General features: G+C 43.9%; 1 protein-coding gene across 14 annotated transcripts in view; it reads right to left on the reverse strand.

Moving 5' to 3' along the window:
• Positions 1-24081, reverse strand: part of TRUB1 (TruB pseudouridine synthase family member 1) — a 70832-nt gene that overhangs the window by 27528 nt on the left and 19223 nt on the right. For all 14 annotated transcript variants that reach the window (XR_014789478.1, XR_014789475.1, XR_014789474.1 and 11 more), the window contains 3 exons: positions 12987-13068; positions 3215-3287; positions 1716-1855 (listed from right to left, as the gene is read on the reverse strand). Coding sequence is in view for 1 of the 14 variants with exons in the window: in XM_084846142.1 (XP_084702268.1) it covers positions 1716-1855; positions 3215-3287; positions 12987-13068 (295 nt within the window). In the remaining 13 variants the exon portion in view is untranslated. The remainder of the gene's footprint in view (positions 1-1715; positions 1856-3214; positions 3288-12986; positions 13069-24081) is intronic.

A 24081-nucleotide genomic window follows, 5' to 3' on the forward strand; every position in this document is an offset into this window, starting at 1 on the left:
CATTGCTACAGAATGGAAGGCCATGCACATAGCTACCATTTGTTCTATAGCCTCTGCACATGCTCAACAGGACCCTTACAATTGCTTATGTTCCAGGGCTGAGCTTTGGCACTGAGGACTGCCTCTGGAGGTCTGTTCCATAACCAGGCTGCCGCCACCACCACCAAGGCAGTGTCACACTTTATCTCATTTAGTCAGAGCACTTGAATCAGGGCTCTTGATGAAGATCTTCATATGGGAGAAGTCAATCTTTTAGGTAACCTGCTCCCAAGCCATTTAGCATTTTAAAAGTTAAAACCAGCACTTTTAACCTCATTAAGATAATGGCCATATCAGTCATTGTAGTTTTTATCTGAGAAGAGATCGTTCATATTTTACTGATATTGGAGGTGACAGGATGGTTCTTTGATTTTGCCTTTGAGATTTGCATTTTAATTATTCTTTATACAGTGTCATAAATCTGTGTTACACCTTACAGATGTAGATGGCCAAAAATAAACAGACCCCTGCCGCACCCCAGGAACTAACATTTAAAATAGACGTACAATGGGGAAACAACAGAAGGAGGGGTGAAAGAGATGGAGGTGGACAAATGCAGTGATGTCTACCTACATTTTGGTTACAGGTGGAAATAAGGATTAAGCCAAAGAAAAGATGGGTTTGAGGGGAATCTTGAAGGAAGAGAAGTAGCACAACATGCCTGTTCATGGAGGGCCTTTCAGGCATATGGGGAAACAAGGGAGAATGGACAGAGATGCAGGAGTGAGAAAGATGTCTTTGAGTGGCTGAGGATGGGAGACATCAAGAATCAGAGGTCGTTGGCATGACAACCAACAGGATGGGAAGGACGGGTGGGGCAGTGCTTTGGAGAGCATTAAAGTACAGGACCAGGCCTTAGTGCTGGCTATAGATGTAGATTGGTAGGCAGTGTAAGGTTCTGAGGAAGGGGACATCACATGGACTATGTAATAGTAGAGGGAAATGCTTTTGGTAGCAGAGTTTCGGTTATTTATGCATACCAACACAAAAGCCCTCAAAAGGCAGCTCACAAAAATGAAGTAAAAGCAATTTAAAAACATAACATTCACACATAAAATATTAAAATTAAAAGAGAAGCATAAAGCAACTCAAATCTAGACCAGCAATCCACAGATAACATAATATAAAATAATAAGCCATGGCAGCTTAGAAATCCAGCCCAATGTCATTGATTAAAAGTATGACTTCTTCAAGGCAAATTTAAGAACAGCTAAAGAGGGACATCTCATGGGAGGGAGTTCCAGAAAGACATGGATAGAGCTGTGAGAGAGAATTCAGAGGTGATAGAGGAAATCCAAAGAGATGAAGACTGTAGTAGTATGAAATGAGTACAGCATGAAGTAGAGATTTAGGGTGAGTTTTGCAATTTTGTAGAGGGGAGGGGAGTCATTGGGTTCTATGCTTCTCTTAAAGCATAGAACTGTATGGTAAGTTGTCTATTCTTTTTTTCTAAAGGGGCAGTAATAGAAAATGATATAGGAACAGAGGTGTGTGTTGCATGCATGTGTAGGTATATATGTGTTGTATGCTTGCTTGCATGTATGTGTGTGTGATACACACACACACATATATATATACATCTCCATAGATAGATAGGGAGAGAGAGTGAGACAGACAGACAGACAGACTGATCAAGCAAGCAAGCCAGACTAACATCCAGTGCTTTTGACCCTTACCAAGTGTGAACAAGGGTGGCTTGAAGTTTTTGAGAGCGAGACTGTAGACCATAACTGGTCTGGCAGGCTTTGCTTCCACAGCTTCTCCTTTCTTAACCCAATCTGACAACCTCTGTCCATCTTTCTTCAGGGCAGAATAGCTGATTGGAGAGTGCACACAAGAGGATATTAATAATTACACAATAAAATAAGTAAAATAAGTAAAATAAGTAAAAGTAGTTAATGCTCTTTAATTATTTTTTGCACATTTTAATTTGAATTGTTTCCAAATATTCTCACTAAAATTTTGAAGGACAGTTAAGAGTCACTGAAATCTGAACTGACCAGAGAAATCTGGTCAGAAATCTGAACTACCTGATATAACAGGTAGATAAGAATAATTATTATGGCTGAATTTATAGCTTGTGAAAGGAGAAACTAATAGGGTATCTCAACTGGAACTATGCAGCATCTAGGATATTCCTTCCTTTTTTCCTCCACTTAGGAGTTAAACAGTTGCTCATGTTGTAGGATAGGATTTAGGAGGCAATTTGCGTCCTACTATAGCACTGCTAGTTTGTCTGAATTCAGCAGCCAATCTAGCACCACAGACCTCGAGTAATGTCAAGAATGGCAGAGTGGCATGCTAAACTGGCACGCGTGTTAATTCAGGCGTACATGCCTGACAATCCAAACAAGGACCTTTTCCCTCAAATCAATTTGGTCCTCACATTATCTGAGATGTCAGCATATGCTTATTCTGGGAACATTTGTGCCTCAGTGTTACAGTTTCAGCCTTTGATGCCACCCTTATCAGCAAATCTCTGCCATCTTTTTCGGCACAAAGCAAAGTAATCAAAGAACCTCACAATCTCCTCTTAATCAAATGGTAAGGAGAAGTAGAGCCACCAGTAAGGCCTCAGGGTAATGCACCAGGCCAAGGAGAACACATATGCCCACCCCAATGGAAGACACATACCATATTCCTTATCACCTTCTGGTCACACATGACTCTTCCATTCTGACACAGGGTTCCTTAATGAGATAGGAATCTACCAAGAAGGGTGATTGACGTTTGCACAATTCCTTCGCTAAGCACACTACATGCTCCTTGGCATTTCATAGAACGTGCAGTCAGCGTGTAACGTGGCCTGACTTAAGCTTCCATCCAAGGAGCACCCCTACTTTCAGTATACATGCACCTCATGAATAGCAACACTGCCTATTAAACAGTACCAACAGTTTTGTCTCAAACAGTCAAGGCAAGAGAAAAGCTAGCCTCAGTAATAACCCAAAGGCACGAAATGTAGGCCAACACGCCAGTATCAAGAGGCCATTTGCATGTGCTGTTCAAGTCAATGTCACTCTGGGCTGTCATTCTGCCAGGTAATTCATTCTTTTAAGACTGCATTGCCCTGCCAGTTTTCTGCTGTGCAGAGGTCACTTTCTACTACCAGCAAAAAGAGCTTCTGCAGACAGGTTTTCCAAGGATGTGGCCGACTCTTAATCAAAGCACTTACAGTGGGGGAACTTGCATGATGTTCCCAGTGAACTTCTGCAGGACGTTCTCAAGATCCTCTTTTGTTATCCAGTCTGCCAAAAGAGCAAAACATATGCATGTACACACTCCAGCACTGGTTATTCATATAGCAACTGATGCACTTTGGGCATTTCACAAGAAAAAGTCAGTCTTTGGGGGTTTGGTGCCAGGAAAAGCATCTCTGCGAGAGACACCGACCTGTGAGACACACAGAGATGGGAGAGTAAAAGGATACAGCACAGAGAACGAGAACATAGGAAGTGGAGGAGCTAATACACTACTGCTGCTTAATGACCCAAATCTGCAGATGTAACCCTCTAGCATAATGTGTAGATGCTGCCATATAGAGAAGGCTACAAATGATCAGCCAAAGTTAACCTGGAAAATCTCAGATGGGATTAGGGTCAGGCATCATCCCTAGTCCACTTTGGAAAGATTTAGGCAATTGCCCAAGAAGTTAGGTAGGATGGAACAGCAGATGTGTACAAAATCTTCCCCTCTTGCTTACTCCTTCCTGCAGGGCCAGGAATCCCTTGTACGCCATACATGCAACAGCACCTGGTCATGCTTTGTTTGAAACTCAGGTAAACACCACCACGTCATATTCAGTCATTCATAGGTTAGTTCCTGACAATCATGAAAAACATGCGTGTGTGCACATATAATCTCTCCAACTAAATCAGGGGTGAAGAACTGCAGGCCCTGGGGGGCCAAATCCAGCCCTTCAGAGTTCCCCAGGTGGCCACGCCCCCTCTCCGGCCCCACCCCTTTCCTGACCTGGTGGTTTCTGGATTTTTGTGCAGGCTTTTCCCCCACCCTAAAAGTTTGAAATACCTCTTTTAACTTGGCTGCTGGCAGTAAGAACGTTAAGCTTCAATATGCTGGAATTTTGGCCCCATCCCTTTTGATTTTAGCCCTGCCCACTACTGGAATGCAGCCCCCAAGAGCTTCTCTGTAATGGAATTTGGTCCTTGGGATGAAAAAGGTTCAGCACCCCTGATCTAAGTCTTGATTGTAGATATCATTATGGGCAGGTTCAGACACAACAAGGACTGTAAGAGAGCAAGAAATTTCTGCCTCTGTGCTTTCCTACTTTCTGTGCGCTTTGTTTTTTCTGCTTCTGTGCACCTTGTGCTTTCTGCTTCTGTGCTTTCCTACTTTGCCATAAAGGAAATGCACAAGGGTAAAATGAGGAAACATCTTGTGGGTGAAGTTATATTTCAAATAGGATGGAGAAGCAGAAGTTTCCATTTTCTCCACCATCAGTATTACGGCCACATCCAACACTGCTCAAGTCCAACGCTAGGCAGCCAATGCAATGTAGTGGTTCGAACATGGGACTAGGACCTTAGAGACCCAGGTTCAAATCCTTATCAGCCATGAAGCTGAGTAGATAGCCTGGGGCTAGTCATTATCTAGTTGTGAGCACCACATATACTGCCTTTATCTCCTTGGAGAAAGAGTGTGACAAAAGGGCAGTAAATAAATAAATGCAAGCAGTTAAAGGTTATTAGGGGTATCTCACCTGCAGCAAATTATCTTGGGTGCATAGATATGTGGATCAAAGAAAAAAGAAAAACCTTCAGGAACCTACTTTGATTTCGAATTTTCAATGCATATTAGCCTTAATAATAGCAGAGGCAGAGAAAGCAATATAACCCCATAAACACAAAACTCTCCTGCGTACAGGATTTAGCTGCTTCTTTGCTTCCACTCCAATCTGAATGCTCATTTTTCTGATAAGCTATGTAATGTTATGAAAATCTTCTTCTATCAAATTGTAACATATGGTAATGCAAGTCTGCCTAAGCCTCTTCTGAATTACTAGGATATGCAGTGTGGAAGGGGCGAATGTAGCAGACATATTATAAAATACTCAATGAATGGAACATTTTCTTCCTGATGAGAGATTAAAGGGAAGCTTGCAATAGCACATCAGAATGCTCCAGCTACCCAGATTTATTCTGCATTATGGCACTCAGTTTTCGCATACATCATCTAATCTAGTAAACAAATCTTGCCCTTGTAAGCCACCCTTCCTTGTCAAGAGGCACCTCAAAAGAATCACAAACATACTGACCACAGTTCCTATCATGCTGAAGAAAAAGAGTCTCCCAAGGACCGCTGTCTCGCTGGTGTTTTATATTACATCTTAAACTGAGTTTCAAAGACAGGTCACCCCATAGCTTTATTGATATAGGCCATGTTTGCATGTCAAGCTAAATCAGGGATGGGAGATGTGTGATCTTCCAGATATTGTTGAGCTGCAACTCCCATCATCTCTCACTACTAGCTATGATGGCTAGGGCTGATGGGAACTGTAATCCAACAGCATGTGGAGGGCCATACATTCCCCACCCTGCACTAAATCATAGTTTAGCATGCCATGAGCGAACAGGAATGAGTTGCAGCAAGCCTCAGGCTCATGTGGTCCTCCCATCTCCTTTTTGCCACAGCTGGGAAGAGGATTTTGGAAGCTTTCGCTTCCAATTTGGATTAACCACAACTTGCTTTGTCATCCAACCTGGAACTAAGATAGTTAATCTTAGCTATGGTTAGTTTAAACAAGCCAGCTTCAGTAACTACTGTTTGAAGTTGGTTTGTTTGAAATGAACCTTCATGTTAATCAGAGTTTGTCAGTCTATATGACTTGACAAACTGTGGTAAATCGAAAGCAGAACTGAAAGTTTCTGAACTGCTCCTGGCTATGCACAAGAAGGACAGGGCACACTCAAGACTCACTGTGGTTCATTCCTGTTCATTCATAGTTTATCAGCTATGGCTCGGGGCTCCAGCGCAGTCCCCGCAGTCCCCTCCAATGGTGCCTACAGAACTCTTCATTTTCTGCCCCTTTAAAAAAATTGAAAAAAGTTAGGGCACCAAGTTCTCCTTCCTGTTCCTGAATCTGCTGCTGATAAGCTGTTCAGCAGGCAGGAAGAGAAAGCAAGGCAAAGGGGTAGAGGGGAGAGAAAGAGCGAGGCTACAGGCTAGGAGGGGGGACAGTAAGGTAAGGGGGGGGAGAAATACGGAGGCTATAGGCTGGGAGTGGGGAGAAACAGCAAGATACAGGGGTGAGTGGGAGAGAAAGACCAAGGCTAGGAAGAGAGAGAAAGAAGAAGCCAAGGGATGGGGAAGAGAGAGAAATAGCAAGGAAAGGGATTGGAGGAGAGAAACCTCTAGCGAGGCTGGGAGTGGAAAGAGAGAGAAAGAGAACGTGCAAAGGGAAAAGGTCTGTGTGGATGGAAAAAGATTGGGCGAACCAGGAAGCAACTCTTTCCATTTCCCCCTCCCTCTCTCCCTCCCAGCCTCACTATTTCTCTCCTTACCACGCCCGTGCACACACACAAACACACACCCCTTGACCAGCCAGGCCCCTGCAGCAGCCATTATGTGACTAGCCACATCCACCATGGGAGCCACTGTGTGGTGGTGCCCACAGCAGTTTGACAAATTCCCAAATGTGCCTGCAGGTCCAGAAAGGTTGGGGACCCCTGAGCTATGGAGTCCAAACCAAAATGTGGAATTCAGAAACATTTAAATCAGGGGTGGGGAACCTGTACCTTTCCTGATGTTGTTGGACTGCCCTAGTCACCACAGCAAATGGTGAGGGATGATGGGAGTTGCAGTCCACCATCTGGATGAGCACACATTCTCCATCCCTGATTTAAATAATGTGACAGAATTTTAGACATTTGGGCTTTGGCCAAAAAGACAGATTTGGGCCTGGTTTTTCTTCAGTAATTAATCTGAACAATCCCTCTGTTCACCCTCCCACACTCTCTCCAGTGAATCCCAATGGATTCCTGCTGAAGAATAAACCACATGAATGGCTTTTTTCCTTATGCTTTAATCCTTGCTCTTTACTTCTTTCTCAGCACTTGCAGCTCTCTTCCTGAACAGATGGCTCTCGCGATACAGATAAGAGGGTTATTCCCTGAAAAGAAAACATCTCATCTCTTATGCTGTATTGGAGGGAAGCAACTTTAAAATCTCACTTTCTACAAACAGAACGTTTGAAACCTGGATGGCAGATGCTGCCACTGTGCCCAGCAGCAGTCTCAATGAAGTGTCATTAATGATGTTGCTGTAGCAGTTCATAAATCAGCCAGGGCTGCTGGAAGGGAATACGTACCGGAACAGGGAAAGTGAGAGACAGACTCCCAAGTGCTGGATATTCCCTGCTTTCTTTCTAGGATTGGGTTTGCCTGTCTTTCCTTCTCACAGTATACCAGCCACCCAACAACATAGTTCTCTGGGTGCTCACAAAGATATGACACACGGAGAGCAGAAATGCACTTGTTGCCGTTCAACCATAATATGTGAAGTGAGGTTTGTGCATCTTAACCAGTTGGACTGAGGCAACTTTTAAGCCGTATTCAGGCCTTCTTAACCTGAATAAGGCGAACTCATGAGGGGAAGGAGCGCCCCAGCCCCAGCCCTCTCCTTTGTCACGTTTGTCGCCCTCAACTCACGGAGGGCAACAGTCCGAAGAGGAGAATCTCTGCTATCCATGGAGGCTCTCCATGCGAGCCAGAATGCTGAAAAATATGCCAGCACCTCCTCTAGATGGGCTCAAAGGCCCATCTAGAGGAGGAAAATTTAAAAGGAAGATGGAGAGGTGAAAGTCATCGCTTCTCCTGCCCTGCCAGCAGCAGTCTGGTAGGGCACAGGATGCTCGGATCGGAGGCTTCCGTCAACCCGATAGTGTTGCGTCCTTAGAGACTTTTATAGAACTAAAATCTTAGTATTCGCTTTTGGTTCAAAAAGCAGGAAGCTTGCCAAAAACTGAGGATATGCACTGGGGCCAGGAATGTATTTGGGACGGTTTCCATCTTTTCCTACAGCAATTCAACCTTCTTAAAATTTAGGGTTCCTTTTAAAAAATCTGAGTTATTTGTATATTGTTTTTCAGACAGAAGCCTCCCAAGGCAGTTTTTAATCAGAGGGTAGTATCCAACTGTGCCCTAGCACTGACACCAATGACGTTGCGCTAGTGTAAACCAACGCTTGCAGAACGTAACTAGTGCTTGCCATCGCTGCTTTTTCCCATTGCTCTAGCAAGCGCTAGTTACATGGCACAGGCATTGGTTTACACTAGAACAACATCATTAGCACCAGTGCTGGGGCACAGTTAGATACTACCCAGAGACATGGATTATTCTTTAATGAATGTCCAACATGTTGCAGTTCTTGGTCCTTCTGGGCCCAAAGGACTACCTTCACCCATACAAACCCGTAAGATTTGCATCAAAGCCCTTCGTCAGGTATGTCTGCCAGATGAAGGCAGGGGAGTGGCAACTGGGGAGAAGGCCTTCTCAGTGGTTACAACCCCTTTGCAGAATGCCTTTCCCCAGCACATGAGATGCAGCTACTCCCAGATCACTAATTGTATTTTAAGAGGCCTGTAAAAAATGAGAACACAAGGAAAGCAAGGAAACGGGAAAGGAAAATCCACAGCAACCCCTTTTTATCATCACAAGGTAACAAAAGATAAGTTATTGCAGTTACCTGTTACTGGGTAATATAAATACAGAGGGTCTCCTAGCAACAGCTATCTGTAGCTTTCTTCTATTTAAGTTGTAAAGGAATTAATGGGGGTAGTTGCAAGTTTACTCCCCAATTAGTGGCATATTATTTTCTCAGAAGCACAGAGGAGATGCATCTTTGCATAGGACCAAAAGCAATCCAAGCAACAAAGCAGAAGCCTAGCAACCATTTCAGTTTTTGAAAGTGCGCTCTCTCTCTCTCTCTCTTTCTCTCTCTCTCTGCTTTGGATAAATTTGTTTGTTTAGCTGTTTGTCTAAAACTTATAACTTATAAGACCATTCAGAGGCAATGGAAAGATCCAGAGGAAGGGTTTACCTTGAGGAAGCAGTAAGAACAAGGGACATGCCCTTTGCATTATGAACTTCATGAGCAGCAAGCAGTATCATCTTCTAGGTGGATGCAATGAAGGGAAACATTTACAGACCACTTTATTAAGTATGGTATGCTACTGTGTCTGATGCCTGTGCACGCTAGCAAAGCAAGAAACCTCCCCTTTCCTTATGAATGTCACTTCACAAGCAGACATCACAATTGTTTAGTCATCCACAGCAGGAGCTCTACGTGTGCACACTTAGTTCACAGGCATCCCTTATGCTGCACATGCATCCCTACTCCTCTGCACTCACACTACCTACATGCCTTACTGCGAGCCAAGTGAGAAAAAAAAATCCTATCTTGTTTCATTCCAAGCACTCAGAGTACTGCTCTGTGTTACTGACCAAACTGACACATAGACAGGACGTGCACAAGCTTTTTGATGAGGCTTGGGTGCAATCAAGCACATGAGGTCCCCACATGCTTCAAGGAGCAGTGATCCTGTAAATTTACATAAAGGAACCCCCCAGACAACATGGTGCCTTTGGAAAAAAGTATTTGTGCAGGAACTGAGACAGAAAAGACGGGAACCTAGCTGCCTTATACCACTGGTCCATCCAGCTCAGTATCATCCCAATGGTGGGTAACGTTTGTGAAGATAGGCAGTGGGTCAGGGGCTGCCTGCCATAGCCAGACCCACTGTCCCCCTAGCTCTCCCTTGCACACACCCTTTCCCCACACCCAGACAGGCAGCACTCACTCTTCCGTCCCCATCTGAACATGTGGAGATGGGGTAGCTTAAACCTCCCCACCCTGTGCACTGTGATCACATCACAGTTGCCCCACTACCCAGCTGACTGGTGCTGGGAACAGCTGAGAAGCGTGCTGGGCAAGAGGCGGACGGAGAGAGAGGCATATAATTAAAATGGGAGAGGATGGTACATGGGGAAAGTCATCCCCACATGCTATCCTACCCACTGAAATCACTCCCCCAGTCTGACCAACACATCTGTTAGGCGGGCTGTGGTGGCATGATTTACATGGCAAGGATCATGTGTAAGAAAGGCACTGCCCCCTCATCACAATCGTGCACTCCCCAGCCTGCCAAACAGCAGAATGGCAGGCTTGTGGGAGACCATTTTGTAGCAGGGGAGGGATGGGGGGGGCATGGACACCTGTATGGGCCACACTGAAGGCCTCTGAGGCCCACATGTGATCTACACTAAATGGTAGTGGCTCTAAGAGTTTCAGACCCTAACTGAGATTTGAACCTGGGACATTGTGCATGCAAAACATATACTCTACAACTAACCTACGGCCCTTCCCACATGTGATCCAAAAGAGAAGCAACGTCAACCAGAATACTCTGGTGGTGTCTGGAATGGAACAAGCTGAAGTGGAACAAAAGCAACTGGGATGCAGGGTCCCTCCCATCAAGTGGCCATTTAAGCTAGCCATGTTTATGTTAATTTTGTAAAAGTATAAGATCAATTATGGTGTGAGGTTCAGTATGTGAGTAATTTGTGGCCTCATAAGACCTTGCAAATAGGAGTTTAGTTCCAGATATCACAACTTTAAAACTGACATAGAAACCCATTTCCAAGAAGGTTTGCATACAGCTTAATTTTTCAGCTAGATGGGTGGGCAGACTTTCAAGCTTCTGGAATCTTTTACTAGGAGCCCCAGACCTACCAACTGAGGCCATGTGTAAGAGATATGCACTTCGATTACAATTCTGAGCCCAGGAATTTGTTTGGGGTACCAGAACCTAATGAAGTTCACAATCCTTTCACACAAATATTAACTTCTGGTTACCCCAAATTGCCTTAATTTCAGCAGTATCATTAGGGCTGGGGCAGGGGCACTGATAGGTACCTAAAAGATCCAGGGCACAGGCCCGGGGCAGAAGATGGGTCACAAGAGGTGGGGCGAAGGGGTCATGAGTGGCTGACCCATAGAACTACATCAGGAAACACTCCTTTGAAGCTACATTGTCCTGCTTTACCAGCAACATGACATTGCACAGAATCCAACAGTGGGGGAGAATTCACACAGCCACACAAAATGAGCACCCAAATATACATCTCTTTACATGCAGAAGCATCCCCCTTTCCAAATCTCCTCAGAAGCAAAAGCAAGAAGCAGCACACACAGTATAAAAAATCCATCTTATAAATGCCTACTTTGAAGCCAGAAGGACTAGATTATTCAGAAGTAAGCACGGCCACAAATTCTCACTACATCAAAAACCCACCCTCCTTACAAGCAACCACATGCAGATTTTTAAAAAGGAAAAGAAATACCACCATTGCCAACTCATGCAGGTTTAAAAAGAGGGGTGGCACATAGTCTGGACTACAACTCCCACCAGCCAGGCTGGGGGTGGGGAAGAAAGGCCAGCAACTAGTATAAAATGGCTTGGAAAAAAAGAAAATGATCCCGCCAAGCAACAGAAATGGCTTCAAATTATCTTTAACATAACAATAAAACAGCAAGACCTCCAATCCCGAATAAAAGCAAGTAAGGAAGACAACCCCCCACCCTCAACCCCAAAAAAACACCAAAGAAGGCTGCATATATACACATTCCTGGTAGCAAGTCCTACTGTACTGAATGGAGCTTACTTCTGACATGCATAGGATTACACTGTAAATTTAAGTTGCCTAGGGTCATGCGGCCACAGCAGGTGCCAAATTGTGCCATTCTCTCCCGCCGCTCCCACCAGGAGACTGCTGTTTCCAGTGGGTGCTCTTGAAAGCCTTCCTAGCTGCACTCCTGCCATGGCATTTGCTTAAAACCAACCATTTGATTGCAGCAGAAAACTCCTTCCATGAGCTCACTATGTCAAATACAGTAGAAATTAGTCACCGTAACAATAGAATGGATGTAATGCACCTAAAATGCTCATGGATTTGTAATATTAAAAAGTCTGGAAAAAAACTTTGGGAAAATGAATGCTAGAAAATGGGAGGGTGAAGATTGTGAAGAGCTAAATGTAAGATGGCTTATTCTGAATGTGATTCTAAATGACCCTGGAAACTGAAAGGAGAGAAGCTATTTTTAAAAATATTGAACATACTGTAACACTAAAAACTTCCAATGTCCAAACTATTGTACAGAGGGGGAGGTATCCCTACGTTGTATCCTGAAGGATATTTGAATGCTCTCTGGACTACTTTGGAGGAATTTACAAAAAATGCTTATTGTAAATTTCTTTTCATGAGGAAGGCAGGAGAGCCTTCTTCCTCCTCTGATGTTTGTGGGATGGTCTCCTTAGCTCCATCCTCTTCCTCTTCCCTGTGCAGTTTAAATATGTTTCACTTTTTACCATGTTCACAAGTTGTTGTTCTGGTATTTTCACTGACTTCAAGATTCCTGCTTTTTTCCAGTCTGGTCTGGAAAATTTGGGGAGTGGTAATCTCTCCCCAGGAGAAGACAATTACTGGCTGCCCAGGCCACCTGCTTATCTTGCCAGCCACCACTGCCTGAAGTCTTTCCTGCCTGAAGTCTTGTGAGACCCACCCAATGGGGAGGAAAGCAGCACTGGCTGGCAAGATGGGTTAGGCCAGAGACCCGGGGCCACAAAGAAAAGATCCAGGGCCCAGGCCACAGTAGGCCTTCTTTCCCCCCACCTCTGGTGGTAGCAGGGGAAAAAGACATTTTGTTCTTGCTATTATTAGACAATTGGTGGCTGGAAACCTTTGCCACTCTACTACAAGTCACCCAGAGATCTACCTGTAAATCCAGATCTACATTCTGCCCACTCTTATGCTAGACTAATATTATTCCTTCAAAAATAAGCTAAGAATCTGAGCTTGCCACCATCTTCACTGTGATCTAAACAAAGCACTGCAGTTGAATAGATCAGAACAGATCATGTTATTATTTACCATAAGGCTTTTCTTCTGTTATTTTTCCTGTAGAATCAAACGTGTCCGTTGCCTTTCCCAATTCCCCAACAGCAGTGTATTTCTATGAGGAAAATATATACACATACATATTTAGTGTGTAATTTAGTTTAGCTGAAGGGTGGGGGGGAACACAGAGGGTTAATGAAAAATCAATGTTTCAAGTTATACTATGCCACCAGGCCAGGCCAGTTTGGAGAAAGGAACCATGGGTATAGGTCAGCCTTTCCCAACCTAGCACCCTCCAGATATGTTGGACTACAGCTCCTATCATCCCCAGCAAGAAAATCCATTGTCCATGCTGGCTGGGAATGATGGGAACTGCAGTCAAACACATCTCGAGGGTGCCAGGTTGGAAATAAACAGAATGTATTACTGTACATGCTCATTATCTTTCTGATTTAGGGCATTTCTACACCAGCCTAAAATCCTGCATTTAAAACAGGGCTTTTGGCTTCCATTTTAAATGCAGGATCACAACCGACTCCCTTTACACATGCTTCCTTCCTTTCCCCTCTCCCCCTTCTCCTCCATAGCTGAGTCTTCAATTATCTTTCACTGATCTCACACCTCTTATTGCTGCTTTAACTCTTTTGACAATATAACAGGGTAATTTGATAGGTCATGATCTGCGATCTATTTAAAAACGGAACAAAGGACATTTAGTGCAGGAGGGTCATGGCAGGGTCACTGCACCATGTAAAGAGCCTGCAAACTTCTGTGAAGGAGCAATCTCAATCGCAGGATAAAAGCCCAGTGTGAAGGAGCCCTTAGAGTACTCATAAAAATCAAAGTATACTAATTGGACATTATCAGAAGTCACTATCATGAAAAAATATTATCATTATAATATTTTAGTGAAATAAAAAGAGTGGATTTAACATGGGAATGCACTGCATCGATGTCAGTGAACATGTCATCAAGAAGGATTGCACAAAGCTATAAAATCAGATTATATAAAAGGCGAGAGAGAGAGGGAGGGAGAAGGGGGGAGAGAGAGAGAGATGACTTCAGTCCAAACTCTGTCACCTCTGGGGAGAGAAAAGAAAACCATACACGCAACAATATAGACAAGGAAAAGTGGAATACTATTATCTCTAAAATGAAACTGAAGCACAGAGGTTTCATCAAACTGAGTACTACTTGCAATATTGCTTTAAAAAAAACAAAAAACAATCATACACATTTAGGTCATAGTCACAAAAAGAGTTTACATCATTATTTGTAACAAAATGTTTACCAGCACTGAATGCAGGGAGCTCAGCCATCATGTTAATAGTACCCATTCTCTCTCCAGCAGCCATGAGGAATGTGGGTCACACAGTCAAAGCAATGACAGAACTCCATGTGGCAAGCACTTTTAAGTGATGCAGAACAACCAGGCTACAGGAGTTATGGGAAGGCTGTTTTCAATGGCATCCCAGTAAAGACTGGAATGTGCACTCTGGCCCTCACTTGCCCAAGGTACTTCATGGTAATTGCAGCATCCACATGAGCGACCGAAGGGAATAGCAGTAATAAAATTACTACCACTACTACTGTTATCATGGACCTCCTTTTTTAGTCCATTTCACAAGGACAGAAGGTACTGGGCACCAAACCAAGCATACCACTTACCAGCATAAATTATGAGGAAGAACTGTAGAAAACCATGCTTCCCCCACTAGAACTGCAAATAGATATCAATTTCAGTTAGAAAGATGCCAAATTCCTGAAACCCTAAATTAGCATCTATTTTAAAGCTTTTAAAAGCCACAAGACGGAGAGAGATCATCAACCTTCAAGATGCAGCTATCTGTGGTGGGGCATCCTGGCAACCGCCTTGCAAACTCCACATGGAAGGTTGCTGGTGCTTTATAGTATGAAGTATGGTTGTCACATTGAACTGAGACAGGGTTGAGAAGTGTGTGGCGCTCCAGATGTTGTTGGACCCCAGCACCCATAATCCCTCACTATTGGCTATACTGGATAGAGCTGATGGGAACTGCAGTCCAACAACATCTAGAGGGTCACACGTTCTCTGCCCCTGATTGAAGAGACTATGATGTAACAGGATGTGCAAGTTTGCAATAGTTAGAATTCAGCTTTGTTATATACTATCACAGTTCCTGGTGTACACCTTTTAAAAGGTACTCATTTGTGTACAAGGAGGAAAAAATGCAGTGGGCTGCAGGAAAAAATGCCGTGGAGCAAGCCCCTAAATGTCTTGCATGCAAGGCGACTTGCGTATATATTCAGAATAATTTACCATGACAAAGCAGGTTCTGAATATGGGAAGGAACAGGGATAAAAACGAGAGAAGATACCATCAGACTAAAAACTGTAAGAGGAATGCTAATTGCTAACATAGTCCTATATGTTAGTCCAGCACCATAGTGGTGCTGGAGGAAAATTCTGAGAGTGCCTTGGACTGCAAGAAGATCAAACCAGTCCATACTCCAGGAAATAAAGCCAGACTGTTCACTTGAGGGAATGATATTAAAGGCAAAACTGAAGTACTTTGGCCACATCATGAGAAGACAGTATACCCTGGAGAAGATGCTGATGCTAGGGAAAGTGGAAGGCAAAAGGAAGAGGGGCCGACCAAGGGCAAGGTGGATGGATGATATTCTGGAGGTGACGGACTCGACCCTGGGGGAGCTGGGGGTGGCGACGGCCGACAGGAAGCTCTGGCGTGGGCTGGTCCATGAAGTCACGAAGAGTCGGAAGCGACTGACCGAATAAACAACAATAACAACAACATAGTCCTAACTGGTACTGGACTTGCAAATCCCATCTTCTACTAAAAAGGAAAGACACTACAAGCATGTTCTGAAAGAGCTACATTGGTCACACATGGGTTAATTAATGGTCAAAATGGAGGGGCAGAGGACACGCCTTACATGCAGAAGGCCCCATGTTCAGTCCCGGCATCTCCAGGTAGAGCTGGAAACACCCTGCCTGAAACCCGCTGGAGAGCTTCTGCCAGTCTGTACTGACACTACGGGACTAATGGCCTAACTCAGTATAGGCAGCTTCCTATGTTGCTGGGTCACAGTCCAATCACAGAAGAGATGGATCTAGCCGAAGTAATTTTATTTTATTCCCTCTTCCCCTGTGACCCCCACCCAAAGCTGTTCCAGAAGGTTGGGGGACTCTCTGGAACAGCTTGGGAGAGGCCTCCTCCTGTTTTTCCAGAGGATTGTCCTATAAGCAGAATTCTGCTCATGGGATTCTGGATCACACCCATAATGTAAAGTTCTCAGACACAGGTGAGGTTAGATGTCATATTTACATTTCCTCTATCCACATTTAGTAGGCAACTGACTATGAATAAAGACAGAGTATATGATTTCAAAATGATGTATTTATCCCCAGAGCCGTATCATTAGCTCCTGGGTAATAAGCATGTTATATTATTATTCATCCTTACAATAGCTTTCACTGACTGGGTTCGGACAATGCGGTACATCATGAATTCATTATTCATCATGAATTATTCCATAATAAGCTGCAGCACCTGTGGGCACCAGGGTGCACATGCAACCCCCACTTGGGAGTTGGTTGTCATGCGAACCTGGCGAGCATGGGTTATGCAAAGGTTAAACATGCCTCGCATAATCCTAGAACAGACAATGGGTTATACGAGGGTTGTTTAACCTTTGCATAACCGACACTTGCCAGTTTTGCACAACATGACAAGCCCTGAGTGGGGCTTGCATATTTAAAATGATGGTCGCATGTGCTGCAGCCTCAGTGTGGGTTAAATAACCCACAGTGAGCTGTTGCGTCATATAAACAGCCGCACTCTCTTAACCAAAGGTCATGATTAAGCATGATAGTGTAAAGACACTAACTCAAAATAAGGTGTCCTATCTTCATAGATAAGACACGACAAGGGAGAACATAAGAATGATCCTATCTCAATTACAGTATCAAAGGATTTCAAAAAATTAAGATCAGATAATAAAAACAGAAGAGTTCAAAAATTCAAGCCCAAAGGGCAAAGTCTGGAGGCCTAGAGCAGGTTATAGAGAGAGCACATTTAAATATAACAGCCAACACGTCTTAACGCAGAGCAACATTACATCTCTCTTCTAGAATAAATTTTCTCCAGAGAGAAAAAGCTGACTTTGTACTAACATTGCACTATTTTTTTTACTGCAAGATGATGTAATTGTTCTGTCACTGCTGAAGAACTATCAGATCTTTACCCTCCAAGTAGCCAGACAGTTTGACCCTGTACATCCACTTCTATTTTGAAACTGGACTAACTCACAGAGTGACCCAACGCTCAGGAAGGAAGGTAAAAGACCTTAACATTTAAAAGGGCTGCCTGAAGGGGATAATTCTACTGGGTTAAATACCCATGTGACATTGGAAAGCTTAGCCACAGTGACTGTGTAAAGCTGCACAGAACTATAACATCTTGTTAAGTAGCTCTATTAAAAAGACTCAGTGTTTTGAAATTTTAACACTATGACAGCATGCTGAAATTGCAACACTATTTTCACAGGGTAAGAACTACCCCTGGATCATCCAGTATGCTTATTCCTTGCTGTACTTATTCATGACACAACAGTCACATTTGAGTTTTAACAGCAACACATAATTTTCCATTAAGTGCCCGAGTAAAAGTCTGCTTCTTCCTCCCCTTTCTCCCTGTGAGAAGAGGACATCAGAAGCTTCTGCTCAGCAGCAAGCCATTGCATCCAACTGCAGCAACAATGATATACCAATATACAAACCAGGATTTGACTTTAACTTGGGATCCTGGTTTATAGGCAAACTATAGATTGTTGCCTTTGAATACAATGACAAATGACGGTTGCTGCTAACCTGAAGTGGTAATTTCTAGTCTACTTCTTCCACGCGTACAGGAAGTACACAAACATTGGAACTTAGCCTCTCTCTCAGCAATAAGATTAATTTTCTCCACCCTTCCAGTGAATAAAAATCTGTTCATTGATTTCTATATTACTGCATGTTATCGACTAGGTAAGAACATATGAATCAGAACACAGAAAGCTGCCTTATACTGAGTCAGACCCTTGGTCCTACTAGCCCAGTACTGTCGATACTGACTGGCAGAGACTCTTCAGGGTTTCAGGCAGGATTGTTTCCCAGCCAAACCTGGAGATGCTAGGAACTGAACCTGGGACCTTCTGCATTTTGGCAGCATCTCTGTGGCAGCCAAAATGTGAACTATAGCTTCTAGAGCCTTAGATTTAGAAAGGCTTGGTACTCTAGAACAAGGTGAGCAGAATGCATGTTGTGGTGCATCAGTGGTGGTCTAGGATGTTGTCTAAGAACATAAGAGCAGCTGTCCTGGATCAGACCAAAGGCCTATCTAGTCTACCAGCCTGCTTCCCACAGTGGCCAACCAGATACCTATGACAACCCCAGAAGCAGGACATGAGCACAATAGCGCCCTCCTGCTTGTTTTCCCTGGCAATGGGAACATACTGCCTCTGATATATCACCAACATGACTAGTAGTCTAGGCAGAACATGATCTGATCCAGCTAGGCCCATCTTATGTTTTTAAGAAGAGTGCATACACAGGATCACTTAATGCAGTTGAGTTGCTCCTGAGGTGTTTGCATCTTGCTTTGTAAACCTCATTAGACCATAGGGGTTCTTCACAAGAATGAAGTTGGCCTACATCTGCTATGGAAAATCTCGGATTTCCTGAACCATTCCTCTCAAACCCAACAATCTCTTCCAGGTTTGTGCCCTGCGTTGCACCTAGCTCTATTGTTAGTGGCGTGGAAGTGATCACAGTTTGCTTTATCCCACCTACTTGGTACTGATGAAAGTTGACTGACAGCTCAATCCTATCCATCTTTACTCAGAAGTCTCACTGTTTTCAATGGGGCTTACTAAGAAAGTGTGCATAGGACTGCAGCCCAAGTGCTTTTTTGTTCTAAGTAAAGACATCAGTCTTTCTGCTTGAGAGTTGTAGATTCTATCAAACAGCTAATGGCATTTTCAGGATTTGTTCACACATGCATGTTTATCACTTGATGACTGCAACATCAGGTGATGACTTGTATGTGCAAATGAGCCATCACCAAACTAACATCACAGAAACAACTTTCAGATCAACGGATGTCACTTGCAAAATGCTATTACTAGGCAGCATGGTAACTAAGACCTTACTCCTTATGGGAAGATTTATCCTCTCCACCAGCTGAATAGACTTTAGAATAAAACACAAAATGGCAAATTCAGCTTTACAGACAACAAAGCAGCAAGTTACCCTAATAAAGTGGCCTTAAATCTTTATTTGCTCAGCAAACCTAGTCTTCAGACTTAAATACATTCACAAGAACTCGGATCCAATTTAAAATTGTTTATCATCATCTGCAATAATTACTCACACACTGCAGGTGTTTAATAGGTTCTAGGAAAGACTGCTTTGCCCAAACATCAGTAAAACTGTCTATTCCTAAAATTTACATTTTTGCCATCAGTTAGCATTTCCATTAAAATGAATAGCTTATTGTGCTAAGTATGCTTCGCCAAAACACACACTGCTACATATGTAGCATATTCACAAGAATACCAAACACTAACAACATGTAAAAATCTGTTCTTCAGAAGAGAAAGCCATCAAATACATTATTCACCCTTATTAATTCCAATTCAACATATGACATGTTATTTATTTACTGCATTTCTATACTGCCCCATAGCTAAATCTCTCTGGGCCTTTCACAAATACAGATCAAAACCACAAAATACACAAATACAATAAAACATAGTGTAAAATCTAAAAGAAATTAAAACAGCTACAGAATAAAACCAAAGTAAAACCAACAGCAAAGAACAACAGCAGTACAAAACTGAAAGACTAAAAAACTTGGGAGGATGAAAAGATCTTCACCTTGCGCCAAAAAGATCTCAATGTAGGCACTAGGTGAGCCTCTCTAAGGAGGGCACTCCATAACCGGGGTGCCACTGCTGAAAAAGAGGAGTGCATTTGTGACAACAGAGAAATGTCTCCTCTGTAAACCAGTTTCACAAAATAGGTCGATGTCGCTGTCAATCTCCTGAAGCACTTGTAAGGGAGCTACAGGCATGTTGGAATCACAAGATGATCAAGCTCACTTGCTTTTGAGTTTTTGGCTCGCATGGTTCTAGATATAAAATCCAAGCGCAGTGCAGTACAGAACAAGGAGGCAAGTAAAACACAACTGCCATTCATTATATGTTGCTCCCCAGAAGTCCCTGCTTCCAGGCAGCGTCCAAGCTACCTTTACAACACCACTTTTAACGCACTGCATAAAATGGCTCTTTGACCTTTTGACTAGTTCTAACTTTTCTGTGTGCTTGGTGTATGCATAGTTGAGTACAAAATACATGTTCACCTTTACTAAGTGTGAAGGGTGCGCAAATCTAGAATTAGGTGTATGTTGCTTTAAAAACATGGAAGCAGTGACTAGGGAAGGATACCGTAAGAAACCTATAAGTTGGCAATAGTCTTACTCTAGAGGAAAGTAAGCCATTTCCCTCCAGGTGTTCCTTTGGCAATAAGCCTATGTCACAGAGTAGTATAGCACAGTTCTATTTTGGACAACTAATTAAAATGGCTTCCATTGCCCATTTAGAGATCCCTGGGAATTTAGCTTACTATAAAGAATGTAAGTTGTTTAAGACCATAGCAAGATAACATCTCCCTTGTTCCCTTCATCTTTTTTCATCCCTAACCTCAGAGGCCATTGGGAGCTTGAATTTGATATTATCCAAGTGACATTTCGATAAAAGTCCTCTCTAGAGAGATGACAACCTTTGAGATCAAACGCTCAGTTCACCTCCTGCTTAAATGAGAAGTCACAATTAATGCAAGGAAGTCAGGTCTAATCTTCTGCAAGTCAGTGAAGGTCCTGGGATTCCGATAAAAGCCAGTTAGCCTGTGACCATTTCCCAAACAGCAGATTTTCAACTAGCTTGTGCAATGGAGTTCACAGTACAGACTACTCACACTAAGGCCCTACATTTCCAAGGCAAACTGAAATCACTCTGGACTGAGGGAGCGAGGGCTGCCTTTGCATGGAAGAAACTAAAACGAAATTATGTACAACACAGTTAAATGAATCTGAATGGATGGTATCCAGTAGCAGAAGCGTGCATGGCTATTATCTAGACACAGTCAATAACAGCAACTGCTAGCTTTGATGGGGATGAGGCACATCTGTTGTTGGATGATGTAGGGTCACACCAGAAATAGTTAAATGGGTGTCACAGGACAATACATTTGGGAGGGGGAGGCTTAGACTGTTTGACATTTTCAGCAGCCATTACAGCTTCTTGTACATCATCTCCAGAGCATATAAACTGCTGTCTTCATGGAAAGTGAATCAGAACACCCATATTAAAGAGGGGTAAAACAAACCTGACCTAGCATCACGCTATACAAATGCTGACTATGTTTTAAGATTAATCCAGCTTTGCCTAGGACCTCACTTTGTGTTTGTTAGTCTATCGTTCCCTACTTCTATTCCACATGAATTCCACAAAGTATTTTTGCACAGCAGATGCCACTACAAGGCTGAACTACTGTCATCTTTGGGGACATTTCCCTCCATCCTGCACACTCACATTAGATTTTTTTAAAAATTGAAATTTTAAAAAACTTTTATAAATGCAGTTGTGACAATTTAAAGGCAAAACCTTAAGCACGATGTGCTCAAATCTCATGATTAAACCATTCAGAATGCAATTCCACTGAAATCAATGGGGCTTATTTTTGAGTAGGCATGAGTAGGATTGCACTGCAAGAGTTCAGACTGAGTTGCTATTTGATCTACTTTTGAAGCTCTGTTTACGTAACCAAAGATTAAAATGTTCCTGTCTTATTTCTCGGGCATTGGGAGGACTAAACTCTCATTTAAATTTTACCAGTGTGTACAAATTGAGATCTCAATTAACCAAGGATAATTTCCAAAGCAACCAAGGAACCGCCACTACTAATCTCACACCGGAAATTTCATAAGCTGTATCCAAGAGGAAGTATAACATGTCCTCCAGCTGTGTCCAACATGTTCATGCAGATTAAATTGTTCTGCTCCCCCCGCAACACATTATGCACATTAACTGTACTTTCTCCATACCCAGCATGTTTATGGCTACTGCCAATAGTGTATATGAAGCTGAAAAAACAACACCTCAGTGTGTAGCACAGGCTATATATAAGGGGATAGATGGAACTCAATTAGAATTCCACTCTAGCCTTCATTGGACCTGATCCTTTGGAATAGAATAGGCTACAGCTGAAGATTAGGGTTCTTCATATCCTGACTACAATTAATTTAGCTGTAAAAAAGTATGTTATCTGGGTCAGGTAACTATAGAATACACTGCTCCCTGAGGAAATTCCCAAGAAAAACAGTACACCCAGTAGGAACTTTATCCTACATATACGCCAGAAGGCAATTTTCCCCTTGGAAATCCTCTCTTATTTATACTGGAAATGCCTTAGGCATGCCAGCTACCAGGTATTCTAACCGGAGCTACTCAGGATCCTTCTATTATGGACAAGGGCCCATGCACACTACCAACTAGCAGCTAATCCTAGGAGCGGTGCCTGAAATATCCTGCTAAGACCTGGAAGGTAATTCAAATTGGAACAACTGACTGAATTCCAACTCTCTAGCAGCAATTCTATAGCAGTCAGGAATACTCAAAGGATGCCAATGCCATGGTACTGCTGGCCAGTAGGGTCAGTCCTTGTCCTGGATGGAGGCCTCCATTAGGTATATTCTCAGGCACAACTGACTTACCACAACCTCCCAGCCCCATCTCCCCTGCTCAAACATGGCACCAAAGCAAACCTTCTTGCCTGCCATGATACAAAAAGGAACAGTTCACAAAATACCAGAAGTTATTGGCTCTTAATATAGTCCTCTCTAACAAGTTGATTTTTTTAAAAAAATCTGCCTTTTAATACTTACAGCAGGAACTGGAGAACAAAAGGAGCTTCCAGATGTTCCTCAATGCCCCACCCCTTAGTAAAAGAAAGTGGTGGAAACTAGACTTATCTAAGGCAAATCATTTCTGCTCATCCCCAGCCTTTGAGGCACAGAAGTATTTCAGTGTAACACTATGCATACTGCAATTACCTGTTCAAGTGTGACATTGCCTCACGAGTTTGTCAAGTATGGTACACCGGCTGTAAATGAGGGAATGTAGCCTTATTTAGGGGAGATAAATTAGGGGAGAGCCAGGGCCTGCAGGAGAAGCCACCACCACCACCACCACCGGGGAAGAGGCGTGCTTGCCGCCGCTGGGCCTGCTGCCGCCGCCGCTGCCACCACCACCAGGCCTTCCTTGTGGACTTCTGCCTGGCAGACCGCCAGTCCCTGCAGGACCAGGCCCCCAGGTACCGAGCCAGCTGTGCTGCTCCACCTGCCCCTCCCTGGAGGGGCTATATAAGCTGGCTGGCTGAGGTGGCCTGGGAGAGCCAGGGCCTGCAGAAGAAGCCACCACCACCACCACCGGGGAAGAGGCGTGCTTGCCGCTGCTGGGCCTGCTGCTGCCGCCGCTGGGCCTGCTGCCGCCGCCGCTGCCACCACCACCAGGCCTTCCTTGTGGACTTCTGCCTGGCAGACCGCCAGTCCCTGCAGGACCAGGCCCCCAGGTACCGAGCCAGCTGTGCTGCTCCACCTGCCCCTCCCTGGAGGGGCTACATAAGCTGGCTGGCTGAGGTGGCCTGGGAGAGCCAGGGCCTGCAGGAGAAGCCGCCACCACCACCACCACCGGGGAAGAGGCGTGCTTGCAGCCGCTGGGCCTGCTGCCGCCGTCGCCGCTACCACCGCCACCAGGCCTTCCCTGTGGACTCCTGCCTGGCATTTTTAAGGGGATTTTAATTGTTTTGTTTGTTTTATTTTGTTGGGGGGGATTTTGTTGTGTTTTTAGGGGTGGGTAGCCTGCCTGATAGGCGGGAGCGAGGGGGCATGTGTCCACCTGATGGAGGCAGTGGGGGGAGTGTTGGGGGCCAGAACATACCGAGGCTGGGCGGCAGGCGCTGGCGGAGCGCTAGGGGCAGGCCATGCCAGCTAAGGGGAACGAGGGAGAGATGTGTAGTATCTGTCCCC

The sequence above is a fragment of the Heloderma suspectum genome, chromosome 3 (assembly GCF_057233095.1).
Source record: "Heloderma suspectum isolate Gila_16-S chromosome 3, 16-S_ref, whole genome shotgun sequence".
In the NCBI taxonomy this organism is placed as follows: Eukaryota; Metazoa; Chordata; class Lepidosauria; order Squamata; family Helodermatidae; genus Heloderma; species Heloderma suspectum.